This window comes from Lepidochelys olivacea (assembly GCF_965140295.1).
Source record: "Lepidochelys olivacea isolate rLepOli2 genome assembly, chromosome: 7".
NCBI lineage: Eukaryota > Metazoa > Chordata > Testudines > Cheloniidae > Lepidochelys > Lepidochelys olivacea.
In genome coordinates, this window is record NC_140417.1 from 113,611,730 (window position 1) to 113,629,295 (window position 17,566).

A 17,566-nucleotide genomic window follows, 5' to 3' on the forward strand; every position below is an offset into this window, starting at 1 on the left:
AACACGGCTATTACTCTGAAAACTGCAGTCAAATGATTTCAAAATGGCTCTACATAGAACAGCTTAAGGATCAGGGCATAAAAGGAATGACAGCACCTTCTTAGTCAACACATTTGCACAGTGTATAGTCTCTGTCCTATCTGCTGACTTTAGTGACAAGAATATGTTTTTACTACTTTTTATCTGTCCGCATTCCAGAACCAGCACAACTAAGGGAGAGAGGGGATGATGCATCATCAATAGAACTATAAATTCAACTCCCCATGTAGGGCTAGAATCTATCCTCAGTAACACGTGTACAAGCAACCCCAAACGGACATACATAGCTGCAAATAATGTTAAAATACAGCACAGAGAATCTGATGCTCTAGTCAGAGTCAACACCAAGTTTCACCTCCCAAGGGAAGTTCTGTAGGGCTGGCAGTTAGAACCCTCCCACCCGCCATCTTTTTACCTGTAAAACTCAGCTAGAAGTGACTGACACACTATAAACATGGGACCTCAAAATGCCATTTTTGCAGTCACTTTTCACAGCAGAGCAGCATTTTAGACACATTGACATGACGATTTCTCACCTCATCAGAAATATGGTCACAGTGCTCGATTAACCTGTATCGCAATGGATGTCTGTTGATATCTGTCAGGGTTTCTGGCTCTCTGTGTCCTCCAAGTATAAAGCCAACCATTTCTTGCAGCAACACATCTGAAGTGACTTGACGGACAATACGATGCAACAGTGCTGTTGATGTAAGGATCCCAATCTCTGAACTGAACAAGAAGTTAAATGTTAGCTACTGGATTCCAACTGAAAATATCAACTTAACTTGTTTTCTATCCAGCTGTTCCACATGCGAAGAGATTACTCACGTTTGCATCAGCTGGGGTTCCATGACACCAACAAAAAATCGTTCCCGTACAGATCTTGCCATAGCAACAGCAGTAGTCTAAAACAGAGGCCACAAAATGTTATCCTTTCAAACTCAAGAGATGTGGAACAATATTATTTGTCAAACTAGTTTTGGATTACCCATATTTATTCCAGAAAACATTTCAAACCTTTTGTGCTTCTTTAATAAGTTGATCACAGTAGTCAAACCAGGAGAGAAATGAAATCAAGGCTCTTTTCCCTGGAAAAGCAGATGCATCTTCTTTGTGGCTATATGAATCCAAACTGGAGGACACAAGAGCAAATATATATATATTTAGTTTAGATACCTTTAAAGAACACTGGGCCCAATACTACTCCCACCGAATTCAATGGCAACATTCTCCATCTGCTTTAATGGGAGCAGGAGTGCAATTAGAGAGAAAAGAGGGAATATTAACAGTTTTCCTGCTGGTCTTCCACAAATCCTGCAGTGCTATCATTACCAGTCTACTGATTTCAATGGCATGCTAAAGTATACTTGGTATGGCCAGCAGAAGAATTCTACATGGATGGACCTAGAATGTTTTAACAGGTTTTTAAGTCAGAAGGGTCACCTAATCTCACCTCCCAAGTAACAGAGGCCATAGAAATTGACCTAGTCATTCCTGAGGTAGTGGGATTATTCTTCTCTAATACGTAAGTGAACACTACCAAGCCCACTCCATAGTTTGGGGCTGAACTAGAGCATATTTTTTTCAAAAACAGTCAATCTCAATCTGAAGTCTCCAAGTGATGATGGATTCACCACATCTCTTGGTAAATTGTTCTAACAGTGGATTACCCTATTAAAAATTGCATCTTATTTTCAATTTGATTTTTAGTTACTATTTCCAGCCATTGGATCTTATATCACCTTTAGCTGCTAAAGAACTTTTTAAAATCAGACATATCATTCCTGTGTAGAAACTTACAGACCACGATCAAGTACTGGGACCAAGACAGTATGCTGGGGCATGGTATGGGGAAGTAAATTCCAAAGTAAAAAGTATTTTTAGAGTCTAACATACAAGTAGTTAGGACAACAGGCTTACTATCTTTTGCCCCATGTTGATGAGTTATATAATAATTGTATTTTCCCTCTTGACTTTTACTACCAAAATGTTAAAACAGTCCTTCATCAAACAGATACTTCCTGTTTCTCTTGGATCCATGTGCTCACTGAACGCACCAAAAAGTTTGTCTACTAATTTCCTATGTCCTTGACATTCAAAAAGGAAAATAATCCAAGGCCTGATTCTGCAGTTATACCACAGACAGATCTCTAATCTAATTCAATGGGAGAGCTGCTCTCAAATGACTGACTGTGCATGGACTGGCAGCCGAATCTGCCCATAACTCAATAATCACTGCAGCGTATGTCTCAAGTCTTAAGAGTACTACTATATTGTATCTGGATTCTGTTAATGAAACTGCTTGCATGGTGCCTTATCTGTACTAGAGGTCTTAGCTAATGGCAGAAATTTAGTTTCAGTATGTGGTACAAAGTAATCTAAAATATTTAAAACAGAAACAATATTCTTACCCCCAGTTAATTGCTTCAACCGATTCAATATCTAATGGATCCACGGACAGAGGCAGGGCTTTGTAGAGTGTGGTGAGCCTGTCCGTCAGCAATTCACATAAGCAAGTGCTCTGAGTCAAGCACTTGGCTGCTGCTGGCTCTGGCAAACTCACTAAGAGCATGAGGCCTTCACATGCCTTTACTGCTATTCGACCATCCTGTCAAATAGACATGGAAGAGTTAAATAAATCAGGAACGATATTTATTTGAAATCAAACACCAGAAACCAAAGGATCTTTGAAACAGAATCAAAAAGGGACTGAGTGGATTCTTGATGTTCTGTGTTCAGAAATTAGAACAGATATTTCTACTAAATTTGTTTTAGAATCTTTCTTTTGAAGCGGGTTATTGACATGGTAAGCATAAAACATTCAAGTTTATATAACCAGTGCTAAAGAGTATACACTGGCTTGGGCCTAATCTAATGTAAAACATCACTTTACAACTATGGGGTATGTAAAGTTTTCTGCTCTTGATACCATTACAGTAAACAGGGCCTTACTTATCCAGTTCCCCTTGAAGTTAATTCTAAATGATCCCTTTGAATTCAGCAGGACTTGAATCAGACCCATAGTGGTTGTTTTGACAAGAAATCAAGTTCACAGACAGAATCAGGTCTACTGAAGCTTTTACAAAAAGTGTGTTTGGTTTATTATTTTGGTTTAATTGATGCTATATAAAGTAGCCCTTTCTTCCATTTTCCATATTCCTTTGTGATATAATTAAACCACTCAACTTGCTTTGGAAGCATACAACATCCTTAAACTAGTTGATCCTAATGAATATCAGATTGCAGTCAATTCATTTTCTAGAATTTTTTGTTTTGTTTTCACCTGGAAATTTGCAAAAGAAATGGTCTACCAAAAAAAGCTATCTGATTTCTTAAGCATTAAATGATATATATATACACACACGCATATCTATTGTAAATGACTCCCTTCCAGCAACATCCAAAACACTTTACTCATTTTACCACACTGAGTAGAATCGAAAATGACTCACTGGGCTTTTTGTGAGATTTAGCAAAGAATTCACTAAATTATAGTCTTGGTTTAGACGAATAGCTGAGGCCTCAGGTGATGAAGTGACATTTAGTTCATCCAGACTTGTGGATAGATCATCTTCCTTCTCTACTTGCTCCGCTCCAGCAGCATTAGATATTTCTTCAGGTTGAACGGACTGCCCAATGTCTGTCACCAACGAATCCTGGCCTTTTAGCATGTCTTCTGTAATTACACTTGCTGATCCTTTGGAAGCCAATGCTTTTAACTTGTTCTGAAAAGCATTACATTAGGACAGGAGATTATACTGATCAAAATGCTGTTTGCCCTAAAGCGGAAATTTACGAAAATAAAGGTTTATGTAACACATACATCAAGTACAGCAGAACCTCAGTTACGAGCACCTCAGGAATGGAGGCTGTTCATAATTCCGAAATGTTCATAACTCTGAACAAAACATGATGATTGTTCTTTCAAAAATTTACAGCTTTGAAACTTTACTATTCAGAAGAAAATGCTGCTTTGAACCATCTTAATTTAAATGAAACAAAGCACAGAGACAGTTTCCTTACCTTGTCAAATCTTTTTTTAAACTTTCCCTTTATTGTTTTAGTACTTTACATTTAACATAGTGCTGTACTGTATTTCAGTTTTTTTCTTTTTGTCTCTGCTGCTGCCTGATTGCATACTTCCAGTTCCAAATGAACTGTGTGGTTGAATGGTCAGCTTGTAACTCTGGGGATCGTAACTCTGAGGTTCTACTGTAGCTCTTTACAAGGTCAGATGTATTAGTTGTGTAGTATATTATAGGTGCAGAAGCATCTGAATATTTAAATTTAACACATTTTGTACTTTATCAAAATTTCTCCCAAACTCTATACCAAACCATTTTAAGGCTGCTTCTGTGTTAGTTTGTCCAAGACAAATGAAAAGAGATGGTCTTGTTCTTTATATCAAACAACTGAAATGAATACTATTTGATTAGTCCAATCTCCAATATGAATTTCGCATTTACTTTATGCAGGCAACTTTTGACATTAGCACATGGTTTTCAGGTCAAGACCTCAATCCATTTTATCTCTGTGACTATGGAAACACCATTTCCGATTCCAATCAGAAAATGAAACTGATTCTTCACTTGTAGAGATTTTGCCTTCAAAGTGAAAAAAAAGCCTCTCTAAGACTTGTGAGCTACTCTCAAGTGATATTTTTTTTCTGTTTGTATTTTTTAAAGATATCTAGTAGATTTCATAGAGGGGAAGGAGTGGGTACCAAGTTATCACTGGACACCTAGTACTCATACAACACTTTCTTGAGAGTTGTAGGACATTTGCTTTGTTACCTTGAAAGAATGTGACCCAGCCTTCTTTCTATAAATCTGTTTTGTACAAATAAAAGATATATTTACATTAGTGTTCTACAAGACCGAGTGAGAGATTGGTTGTGGGGTAAGGATTCTCTGTTTTTCTGGCACAGACCTAGATGAGTAAATACTGTATTAGACTCATACACTGGACTTCATCTTAAGACCAATTTTTCAAGTGATCACAGTAATAAGATTATAGATCCTATGACATTTATGATAAGGCCACAGTTATTTCAAATATTGCACAAGCATTAAATATTTAAAAGAGTCACCAGTTGGGTTACCAGCTTTTAGTACACACAAACCAGGAGGAAATAAATACACGACAGTCAGACAGCAAACTACAAAAATTCTCTGAACACTTGCCTAGATGATGTGCATTCTTTGTGGAGACACTGTTCTGCATTGCTACTGTGCACCAATATACTGAAGTCCATGGGGAGGTAACCCAGGGATCACATTTATAGTCTATTTCATGGTCCAACAGAAGTATGATTTGGGGGTATGTTGGAAAGATTATGATTTCAGAGAACATAAAATTGTCTTTTCTACAAGTAGGTCTTTTTTTTACACTGCGAAAGGCCTAAGGATGCAAAGCAATCAGTATGTTAATGTACATTATCCTTAAAACTGAAATTACTGAACTTCCTAGGATCTATTTCTTGTTGTCTATAAATGGGAAGTGCCTGTATCAAGAACAATAACCCCTGTATGAGAAGGCTTGAATTCCATAAGTGAACCCTTAGAGTGATGTGCTATGTTCAAACTCAGTTATTTCTGATAGGTGCAGGTAATGTCAGCCTCTGTACATCAGAACACATGCATTTAGAGTTTTTGTGTATATTTAAGTTTGCATGTGTCTAGTCATGCAGTTCTGCAGTCTAGCTGCTCACCTGCCTCCTGCAAGAGTGGAGGACAAGATCCTGAATCACCTAATAAAAAAGGTTACATAAAATACATATTCAATGCTTTCTACAAAGCTCTCCTCTGAGTGACCTGATCAGAAAACCCAGTAGAGAGTAGGCAATATAAAAATACATTTGTACATTTTCATGACATAGATAAACACTGGGGGGTCAAATTCTGCTGAGAGTGGTGCAACTTCACTTTATCATTAAGTGACTTCACAGCTTGTTAGCTTGCAGTAACCAAAGGGGTAGGGAATACTGAAAATATAATGTAATGTTATAAACTGATGGTAGAGCCTTACTTTGAATATTGTATTCAATTTTGGTCACTCCACCACCACCCAAACAGATACAGCAGAAATAGAAAAGTTCCAGAGAAGGGAAGTGGAAATGATCAACAGTATGGAAAACCTTCCATATCAGAAGAGATTACAAAGATAAGGACTATTTAGAAAGGAAATGAGTAAGAGGTTTATAAAATAATGAATGAGACAGAAAAGGTAAATTAGCCATTTCTGTGTATCCTCTCAATACAGAAACAAGGGGACACTCAATAAATTAAGTGGTAACTAATTTAAAGCTGATGAAAAGAAACTCTTTTACACCACACACATATAGCATGAGGAACTCACTGCCACAAGATCTAAGTAGGATTCAAAAATGGCTTACAGAAGGTTACTTCAACTGCCATTCACCTAGCAAATTTATTTTCCCAAGAGATGTAGCTATGCAATTAGTCCCTGATCCTAATGCTTGTTAAGCAATATAGTTGAAAACTTCTGTAATAGAATGACTAATTCACTAGAGAACAACTGAAAAAAAGCTGATAGTTTAAACAGAGAATCAAATAGGTGCCTGCTGGGTTTTTTTCAACTGTAGAAATAGACGAGATACAGCACAGCTCCACAAACAAACTTCCAGCAAGATGCTATATTTAGATATACCTGCAGGTACAGTTTTGGAGTGATGCACCAGAGTTTCAGCTATAAATTATGTCTGTGTTAATGGAATTTGCAAGATAAGTATCAGATGGCATACTGGGAATTTACCCTCTTAGGTCTTCCAAGGTCTGAGACAGATATCAAGTTACAAATTAGAGCCTCTGAAAGGCTAGGGGCATGGACTGGCAGAATCAACAAACTCTGCATTCCAATTAAATGAATCTAAAATGTCCTGTGTGAAAATAACTCTCCTCTAGAAGTTGTGAAGAGGACTGCCATAGGCTACTATGATTAGAAACATTGGAGCTTCCAATAATCTCTTAAGGCTTGGCCTGAGCTCTAAGACAAAACTCAGTGATCCTAGAACTCTCTTTTAAATTCAGTAGTATCCTGAAGTTTCCAAATCTTCCTGCTGTTAAACTTTCTAATTCTGATGTCAGTCAACACTGTGGCTATTCAGGCTAGCATTCCAGACCACATGCATCACTACCAACTAAGGGCCCAATCCCCCAAGGCCCTCAGCATTTTGCAAGGTGCATTCAAAGCTTCATGGGATAGTCACTTATTCTCCCATGACCTGAGGCAAAGAACAAAGCAAGAAGTCCAATTTTACTCCTGAATGCAGGGCTCCCATGTTACATTCACGACATTGTTACTTCCCCACTGACTAAGGCCTGGTAGACACTAGGGGAGGAAATCGATCTAAGTTACGCAACTTCAGCTACGTGAACTTCAGCAGTCGACGTACTTAGATCTACTCACCATAGTGTCTTCACTGCAGTGAGTCGACAGCTGACACTCCCCCATCGACTCTGCTTGCGCCTCTCGCTCCGGTGGAGTACTGGAGTCGACGGGAGAGCACTCGGTGGTCGATTTATCGTGTCTACACTAGACACGATAAATCGACCCCTGCTCGGCAATCCTGCGGGTAATGTAGACAAGTCCTAAGATGCTCGTTTTCTAATTTGGAGAGTGCCCTCTAATGGTTGCATTAGGCATGGTTTCAAGCAGAAAAATATGTGAGCTCTGAATGAAGATGCAGAACAAAAGAATGAGACTGTTTCTCTAATAGAAAATAAAAATAAAAGAAAATCCCTTGAATACTTTAAAGAAAATGACACTCAATTAATTGAAAGCAGCCAGTGCAGCACCAATCTGCTTCTCAGGAATTTTTTGGCTGTAATATACCAGTTTTGAAATATACTTGTAAACATACCTCAAGAAAGAAGTTGACCAGGTATGGATCCTGTTTCAGCTTTGCACATACTATGCAGAGAAACTGAATTTCTTCATTTTCTGTTGGTGCTGTTAGAACTTCACCGCAAAGTCTGATTAATTTCTGTGAGTGGGGGGGAAAAAAGTAGACAATTAAAAGTGGAAGAAACCCAGTAGCCTATTGGTAGGCACTCTAGGCTGAATTCTCTTCTCAAAGAGATTCTCTGATGACATTCGGCACCTTAGAGACTAACCAATTTATTAGAGCATAAGCTTTCGTGAGCTACAGCTCACTTCCTCAGATGCATATCGTGGAAACTGCAGCAGGCTTTATATATACACAGAGAATATGAAACAATACCTATTCCCACCCCACTGTCCTGCTGGTAATAGCTTATCTAAAGTGATTTCCAGCACAAATCCAGGTTTTCTCACCCTCCACCCCCCCACACAAATTCACTCTCCTGCTGGTGATAGCCCATCCAAAGTGACAACTCTTTACACAATGTGCATGACAATCAAGCTGGGCTATTTCCTGCATAAATCCAGGTTCTCACATCCCCCCCACCCCCATACACACACAAACTCACTCTCCTGCTGGTAATAGCTCATCCAAACTGACCACTCTTCAAGTTAAAATCCAAGTTAAACCAGAACATCTGGGGGGGGGGGGGGGTAGGAAAAAACAAGAGGAAACAGGCTACCTTGCATAATGACTTAGCCACTCCAAGTCTCTATTTAAGCCTAAATTAATAGTATCCAATTTGCAAATGAATTCCAATTCAGCAGTTTCTCGCTGGAGTCTGGATTTGAAGTTTTTTTGTTTTAAGATAGCGACCTTCATGTCTGTGATCGCGTGACCAGAGAGATTGAAGTGTTCTCCGACTGGTTTATGAATGTTACAATTCTTGACATCTGATTTGTGTCCATTTATTCTTTTACGTAGAGACTGTCCAGTTTGACCAATGTACATGGCAGAGGGGCATTGCTGGCACATGATGGCATATATCACATTGGTGGATGTGCAGGTGAACGAGCCTCTGATAGTGTGGCTGATGTTATTAGGCCCTGTGATGGTGTCCCCTGAATAGATATGTGGGCACAGTTGGCAACGGGCTTTGTTGCAAGGATAAGTTCCTGGGTTAGTGGTTCTGTTGTGTGGTATGTGGTTGTTGGTGAGTATTTGCTTCAGGTTGCGGGGCTGTCTGTAGGCAAGGACTGGCCTGTCTCCCAAGATTTGTGAGAGTGTTGGGTCATCCTTTAGGATAGGTTGTAGATCCTTAATAATGCGTTGGAGGGGTTTTAGTTGGGGGCTGCTACTCTGAAATCTGATGACATTAAGGTACATTGACTTCAACAGATTTACACCGGTATACATGAGATATTATTATTTACTGCTTGCACTGCAGTAACACTCAGAGGTCCCAATCAGTAATTTGTTATTGCACTGGGGGATTAAAAACAAAAAACCCCAGACAGAAACCCCACACAAGAGAGAAACCATTACATTTGACATCCAAAAAGCCTGTCATACACAAATAAATGTTTGTTTGAAACTTGAACCGTACCTGCACTGGTTTATATACATTTATATGTGGGAGAAGAGGTTGTCGAATTCTTCCTAGAAGTTTGGTATAGAAAGACAAAACTTGCTGTTTCATTCCGGGAGGACACTAGACCACAACAGAAATAGAACAACGATGAAATAAACAACATACAAGCTGATCATCCAAAACAGCTGAGATTAAATTGAAATAATATTAACATCCTTTTGAACAGCTTTATCATAAATAAACAGATCAATTTAAATAGTTGATCCAAAACAACTGAAAATATTAGGTCTTGCTAACTATACATGCTTTATTTTATTAAAAAAACCACACCCTTTACATTAATTGAATGCATGCTTTTAATTTATATTTATTTTCACAAAACTTGATATTTTTAACATCTAAGAGCCTATGCCTAGCCAACTGAGTTGTATAACAGAACACAGAGAGTGGGTTGTGGGAAAGTTTATGCCACTACAGAAGCCCAACATCATATATCAACAACTTAGGTACAGCTCTACTGCAAGTAAAATCATCACACTTAACACACCACTTAGGGTTTGTCTACATGAGAGGATTTTTTTAAAATTTGAGTTAACTGACTGCTAGTTAGCTTGAATTACCTAGCACTCTTGTACATGCTAATCTGGACACTCCACAAATGTTTGTTCCAGGACAAAAATGCCTGTAATCTACATAACAGCTGAGAGGTGTGATTTGCAGCTTGGGTTTAGACATACATGCACTAGCTCTGTTCAAGCTAGCGCCTAAAAACAGCAGTGTGGCCATGGAGCTTAGATTAGCCACCTCAGTATGTACACAGGAGGTCAGGCAGGATTGTATTCAGATGGCTACTATGAGCTGCTGTGGCCACACTGCTATTTGTGGGTGCTAGCTCTGTTTGAGTATGTGTATGTCTACCCAAGATGGGAATTACTCCTCCCAGCTGCTGTGTAGACATACCATAGTCAGAACAAAGTGAGAATATTCCCTAACTGGAGTTAACTGCAACACCCTGCACACATTGAACCATGTATTTATTTCAGGTGTACTGAATCACAGAACTGTAGGGGCTGAAAGGGACCTCAAAAGGTCAACTAGTCCACACATGGTAAAGTATGAATGGTAATTCACAAATGGTAAAGTATAAATGACATGCCGTCCAAGAATCACTTGTGCAGACATATTTTTGTAAATGTAATGACTTCTCTTGACTCTTAAAAGCACTTTGCCAGTTTTGCATTTCACACAGCTCAACTGCATCATGTTTTCCTCACAGAGTTTGTAGTTGTATCAAACCAACTATATTTCTAATAAATACATTGCTAATTAAATACCCCAGCCATGTTATGTATTATGGCACCTCATTAACCAGGCTGCAAGACAGATGCCACGTTGATAGGAATATTGGGAGAAAGGTGGTCCCAGAAGGAAGAGATTGCTGTCCCCCAGGCTCAGAGAAACTGAAAACTATCTTTACACATAAGAACCAACCAGATAAGACAAGAAACATCAAGTGAATGTGTGAAAGGTGCAAGACTGACAACCCTGGAGAATGAAGTGCTCTGTTTATCCTCAGAACAGGCAGCAGGAGTGAAAGCTCTTACACTGCCCAACTGATGGACTTCCACCGTGACATGAAGTTACTACCATGAGGGATGAAAGAGTAACTGAGTCTCCATGATCCAGTCAATCCTTGGCCTTTCAGTACATAAGGCTGCCAAGAATGGCACCAACAGTGGCGGTGGCAGTTTTGAGGACATTTCCTGTTCCTGGGAAATGGACTGAGGTCCCAAAACAAACTTCACACAGGCCACAGAATAGCCATGAAAACTTAACACCAAGTGGTCACTACTGACCTGGGCTAGATTTCTACCAGTGACATAGATGAGAAAGGCTCTAAGGTGACTAGAGTATGTAAAAGATGAAACTGTACAAACATTAATTAAAGTACTAATTATGTGCTATCACCATCTAACTGATAGTCCTGAGCCATCCAGTTCTCTACAGTTAAAACAAAATATTAGTCCCATGTAATTCAGAACTTTACGAAGTTGAAAAGGCTTTTTAATATATAGGGCCAAGCTGCCAATTGCAGTATAGCATGACTCAGAATGGGGCATAGAGCACAGGTGGCTTTACTCACCTTTCGGTCCCCCACACCCTCCCAGTTGTGGGGGCTGTAAGCCATCAAACTAGACTGGCACAAATTAGAGTAGACTCAGGGCTGGTTTATCTCATGCTACATCCCCAAAGGGGCTGTTCCACCAGCCAGGACTGCGAGAGCTCCTTGTGCTCTGGTCGCACGCCCTGTGCTGGGGAGGGGACCACAGAGGTGGGAATACAGTTTGGGAAAACCTGAGGTGGTGCCTTAAGGCAGCTTCAAATCCCCTTTGCACCACCGGAGCAGAGCAAAGAGGACTTGAGATGCCATATGGAATTTCACCCATACCTCTCTCTGCTTTATTAAATTATCTAAAGAGCACAGTGCCCAAGAGACTGTTTTATGGAGGGTAATTTGAATGTCTTTTGCAGCTCAGAGCACTAAATCAGGGACAGCATGCTTCTGTAATCTACACAACTGTTTTCAGAAAAACAAACAACAAAACTTAATAAAGCATTTGTCACCCAAGCAAAATGCTGTACAAAGGAGAGTGAGTATTATTATCCCCATACACAGGTGGGAAAACTCAGGCAGAGAGCCAAAGTCACTTCTTGCTCAAGGTCACATAGTCAAGGTTTCCCATCTCCCAGGTCCTGTGCTCTAACCAATGGACCATACTACTTCACTTTGGCTGACTTGAATGACCACTCATTTGCTCATATTACTTTGGAACTCCAGCAACATTCTTGGGTAATGTGAAACAAACGATCATCAGCAAGATTTCATAGAGTTTACGGGTCTTATCCTGCCAGGTGTCGACCATCCTCAACTGGCATAATTCTAATGGGATTGAAGGTCCTAAGTACCTCAAAGGATGAGGCTCTTGCCCACCGCCTGAGATGTACTTACATCAGCTTTCCCTAGTGTGTACAATGTCTCCAAGATCTTGTGATGTAGCAAATATTCCATACAAGGCCCTGTCTCTCCCGATTCCCTCTCATTTTCTTCTTGAACTAGAATATCCAACATCTGTTCCAGGTGAGAAGGAATGTTGGTATCAGTCACAGGAGCTTTGTCATCTAAATAAAAAATATTCAGTTAAAATGATAAAAATAAAAACCAAATTTTCCTTTTCCTTTGAGTTCAATTATAAACCTTTGGTTTAAAACATGGCCGTTTTTCAAAATAACTATTAAAAGAGCCCTCTGAAAAAATTGTTACAACATAGTCAGTGAGTGGTAAAGAGAGTATTAACTAGATAATTCACATCTACATAAATATGCTGGCCCATATTTTCAGAAGGGAAACAGAGATTTTGAATGCCTAACCTGAGACACCTTAAAGGGGCCAGAGGGTTGAGCACATGCCTCTGAAAATCAGGTCTCTTTAACGTATCTCAAAATAGATACAAAGCATTACTGGTCACTTTTGAAAATGTGGACTACTAGATACTAGAGAAGTTTAACCTTAATGTGAAAAAAAAAAAGTGTGGAATACTAAATTTCTGAGACTGTACTAGTCAGATGGTCCCAAAACAATCCAAGACTGGAATCTATGGACAGCATCCAGAATCTACTTCATTTCCACTTGAACAATTCATTCAAGAGTGAGAGACAGAGAGAAGCCTATTTTTTTTAATCTCACAAATAATGAATATCCAAACTTCAGGCTCAGTTCAATTTTTTAAAAAAATTCTTAAGTATGACTATTACATCGTCTTTGTTAAGACTGTGTATTGTTTTATTCAAATTTCAGAGTACAGTTCAGCTCGTAGATCTCTATAAAGGAAAAGAGCCAGATTTTGATCTCAGTTACACTGAAGGCCATGGAGTTACTTTGAATTTGCACCAGTGTAACTGAGAACAGGAATTAACCTAAGGTGTTGTATGGCACTGGTGTGTTTCTAGGAATTTAGAAACAAATTTTTATTTTGCCATATTTTAATTGGACAACTAACGCAGTGTGGAATTAGTCATTTCTTCTTATGCAATAACTTTAAAATACTGTAACGGTCATTTGAATGCCAAAGGAAACAAGGTCACAGAAGAGAATTGCCACATCAGGGCAATTTCAGTTCTCTGTCAACCGTTAGTTTAGACTGACTTGTTGAAGTAAGGCTTCTAAGACCTAATCCTGCTCCCACTGAAGTAAAGGTAAAATTTCCATTGATTTCAAAGGTAGCATATCCAAACACATAGTTTTCAAGATCTTTTTGCAGATTTTCATTTGGGGGAAGGTGGTGGTGAGGGAGAGGTAGCAGCAAGAATGGAAGCTTGGGTTTTTGCAAATAAATATTTAGTACAGAAGCCAAAGCTGAATTTATTTTTATTTTGCACCACACATGCTTATATGTCAGTTTGAGTACATATTGATTTAAACAAGAAATCAGAAGTCCTGAGGTTGTGAACACTATAGCCACTCTAATAGGCATGCAGAGATAAGAGTACATAGGGCATGGTGATATTTGTCTTTAAAGACAACAGACTAGAACAAGTGATTAGGAGGACAATTATTTATGTATTTGTTGGAATGGTGGAAATGTGATTTACATTAAGCAAATACAGCCATAATTCAACTGAACAGCCAGCTTTTAAATTAAATGAAGAAGAGCAGAAGGCAGACACTAGAGTTTTAATTAACTTTGGTTTGATTCTGTCAAACATGGATGAAATCTGTAAGAACTTTCACAGTTGCAGTCTCAAAATACCTTAAGGAGAGACACAATCTGAGAAAAAAATTAAAAAAGATAAAATACAGAAATATGCCCAGTACTGAGCATTCTATGAAAGTCTGACTGGCTTCAGAAATGATTGTTCAAGTGTACATGACTGCAAAGTGATTTTGTGAAGACGTGGTAAAACCTTGGAAAGAAAAGGAAAAGAGGCAATGCAACAGAAATGAGAAGGGTTATCAGGATTACATTTCTGCAGATGTGTGTTTAGAGTGAACTGAACTGGTGAAGCCAGAAATTAGGTCTGACCTTAAAAGGTACAATTCTCAACAAGGTGCACAGGGAATGAGGCATTACATCCGCTGTTGTTCACCCTCTATCAAGGTGCTTTGTCAAAGGTAAATCAAAGATAAAGGATATTTTAAAACAAATGTTTTTTGTTACTTTGGAAAAAGAAAGAGGAACTTACTTAATGAAAACAGTTTCGCTATTTCCCAGTCTTCACTTTTAAACAGCACTGAGGTAGTTCCAGTTTGCCTCTTTCCATAGTGAAGATGCAAAAAAAAAAAAAAAAAAAAAAAGTTCTCTTACCTGAGGTCTCTATGTAATAATGGGTAATTGCTTTCCAGTGGTAAACAAAATCTTCTTGTAACGGAAGGGATGGCGCAAGCTATGGAAACAAAACAAAACAAAAAACCTAAGTGGTTAGAAATGATCAAAATACATTTCCTGCAGGACTGAAGGAGACTCTATCCTTAATCCCTAAGCAGTGGCTCTAAAATTGTTCATACATGGGCCACATCTTATTAGTGAGATTGTCTCATAAACACCTGTACACCCATTTGTGATTTTACAACATACTTCGGCAACTAAAGGAATTGCTCACATAGGAAAGTACCTCCCAACTATTTATATATATATAAGTGTTTAATCCTTTAAGAAGAAAATTAATCACACTCCTTTGCTTCTGCTCTTCATATCATCTCCCCTTCCCACTCTCTCCCTCTGCTCCCCTGCTTACACTGGCCAGCTGCTTCCCTCATTTCTCCCCAGGACATTCCTCTCTCATTGGCTGCTAGGAGCTCCAGCCCCTGAAAGAGGTCCCCCTTTCATTTACAGGATGACGACTCCTTCTGGTTTCCAGCTGTTTTTATAGCCTTCCTGGCTCTTCTTTGGAATTAAGAGACTGGACATTTCAAAAGAGCAGCTGAAGACAAGGGAAGCCAGTATCATGGCCACCCCGCTCTCTATGGATTGCCAATAATTGCTCGGTGGAGCACAGCCGGTGGGCCCAAACATAAGACATGGCATTCAAAGCTATTCACAACCGGAATAGAACCTCCTATAACAAAAATCTCAAGACCTTCAATGTATCAATCTTAGGCTCTATTTAATTATATTTTATTTCATTACACAGAATTCTTCTTAGGAAGGAGCGCCAGAACAATTCACCCACACACTGCTGAAATGAAATGCAGCCACTCCAGAGGCCAGGATGCAGCAGCCAGCTGAATAATCACTGGGTAGAATGCTGCACAATAATGGGAGGAAAGGTCATCCTTACTGGAAAGGACCAAACTCCATGGAGCTCAGTATATTCCTCTTAGAAGACTCAAGGGCTGTCACTCCAGTGGGATTTGGAATCTGTGATTCTTCATGTCTAGGTATTTCAAATTTGAGGCTTCAAACCATAAATCATTGCTTCCAATTTCCCCCTTTAGGGGCTTGAGTCGCCTCAAATCCCAATAAGCCAATGGGAATGGAGGGCTCTCAAACCTTTGCATACCCTTGAAAATTTTATACATCCAATGTTTTTCTCTAGTTAATGAAGTTTACATTTATCTTGGCTAAAAACGCAAAATCCAATATATGAAAGCACATCATGTGCCGAAGGAAAGAGGAGTTCTTAATATTACTGACCTTTTGTACGCAAGACTTTGAAATGAAAGACATTCAAAAGTAACTGTGCATGGTGGCTAACAGGATCAGCGTTAGGACACTTACTTCCAAATGTCAACTAAGCAATCGAATTTACACACCATTTACCCATTCCCTGCTATCTGACTGCTCTTCTGTTCCCCCAAGGCTATTCTGGGCCCTGACATTACATTTTACCTCATAACATTTTAGTGCACCAAATGTCATGAGGCAAAAAAAAAGGCATCTGAAAGTCTTTCATTGAGCAGAATATTTATTTTACTATACATCTTGTTTGGTTACTGCAAAACAGAGAAGTAGCTGAAGATACAGGACACATCTTTACATATCAGGTTTTGTTTTCCTTGCTGGCCGGGGATGGGTGGCTGAAGCCATTATTGCCATCAATTTGTACTGGTTTCTATAATAATATATAATCAGAACTAAATTTTGCTTCATAAATGGTTGCAGAGAGCATTTCTTAGGGATAAAGGGCTTTTCCTCATGGCTTTTCAGCCCACATTATTTTCAAAAGTAATGCTAAAATAGATTATATTAAAAATTCACCCGTGACTGATGCGATTTTGCTCTCCACTTCTATTCTAGTCTCATCTGTTTCTAGGTGAATTCAGTGTTTCTGAAAGCCAGTGCCAGACTGAGGATTTCAATTTCCAGCACTGACAATTTATCCACAGAGAGAGCAGCAGCAGTCACAAGCTTCCCAGACATTGTCTCTCCCCCAACAAATTGCCTCAACACAGCCCTCAAGGGACTGCTCTTAGAGGTGAAAAGGTAATTCAGGGTTAGATCCTGCTGTTCTTACTCAATTAAAATTCTTATTGGCCTCACTGAGTTTTGCTGATTGAGGACTGCAGGATTGCTTCCTCAGCCTACATCAAATGTGGGCAAACTACGGCCCCTGGGACCCTCCTGCCCAGCCCCTGAGCTCCCATCCCGGGAGGCCAGCCCCCGGCCCCTCCCCCGCAGCCTCAGCTCACTGCGCCGCCGGCACAATGCTCCAGGGGGGCGGGGGGGGCTCCTGGGGCAGCGCAGCTGCAGAGCCCAGCCTGACCCGGTGCTCTGTGGTGCGCGTTGTGTGGCTGGCTCCAGCTGGGAGGCGCAGCTGTAACGCCGCCAGCCACCAGTGCTCCAGGCAGCACGGTAAGGGGGCAGGGAGCAGGGGGGGTTGGATAGAGGGCAGGGGAGTTCGGGGTGGTGGTCAGGGGACAGGGAGCAGGGGTGGTTGGATGGGGCAGGGGTCCCGGGGCGGCAGACAGGAAGGAGAGGAGGGATTGGATGGGGCAGCGGGGAGCAGTCAGGGGCAGGGGTTCCAGGGGCGCTCAGGGGACAGGGAGGGTGGATGGGACAGGGGTTCCAGGGGGGCTGAGGTTCCAGGGGGGTTGG

The 17,566-nt window shown here is 40.0% G+C and overlaps 1 protein-coding gene across 1 annotated transcript in view; it reads right to left on the reverse strand.

Moving 5' to 3' along the window:
* FHIP2A (FHF complex subunit HOOK interacting protein 2A) overlaps window positions 1-17,566 on the reverse strand; it is a 50,299-nt gene that overhangs the window by 22,320 nt on the left and 10,413 nt on the right. The window contains exons 2-10 of the mRNA XM_084632962.1: window positions 14,837-14,915; window positions 12,484-12,653; window positions 9,489-9,593; window positions 7,922-8,044; window positions 3,492-3,764; window positions 2,451-2,647; window positions 1,057-1,171; window positions 868-944; window positions 576-768 (exon numbers count right to left, since the gene is read on the reverse strand). Coding sequence (XP_084489088.1) covers window positions 576-768; window positions 868-944; window positions 1,057-1,171; window positions 2,451-2,647; window positions 3,492-3,764; window positions 7,922-8,044; window positions 9,489-9,593; window positions 12,484-12,653; window positions 14,837-14,915 — 1,332 coding nt within the window. The remainder of the gene's footprint in view (window positions 1-575; window positions 769-867; window positions 945-1,056; window positions 1,172-2,450; window positions 2,648-3,491; window positions 3,765-7,921; window positions 8,045-9,488; window positions 9,594-12,483; window positions 12,654-14,836; window positions 14,916-17,566) is intronic.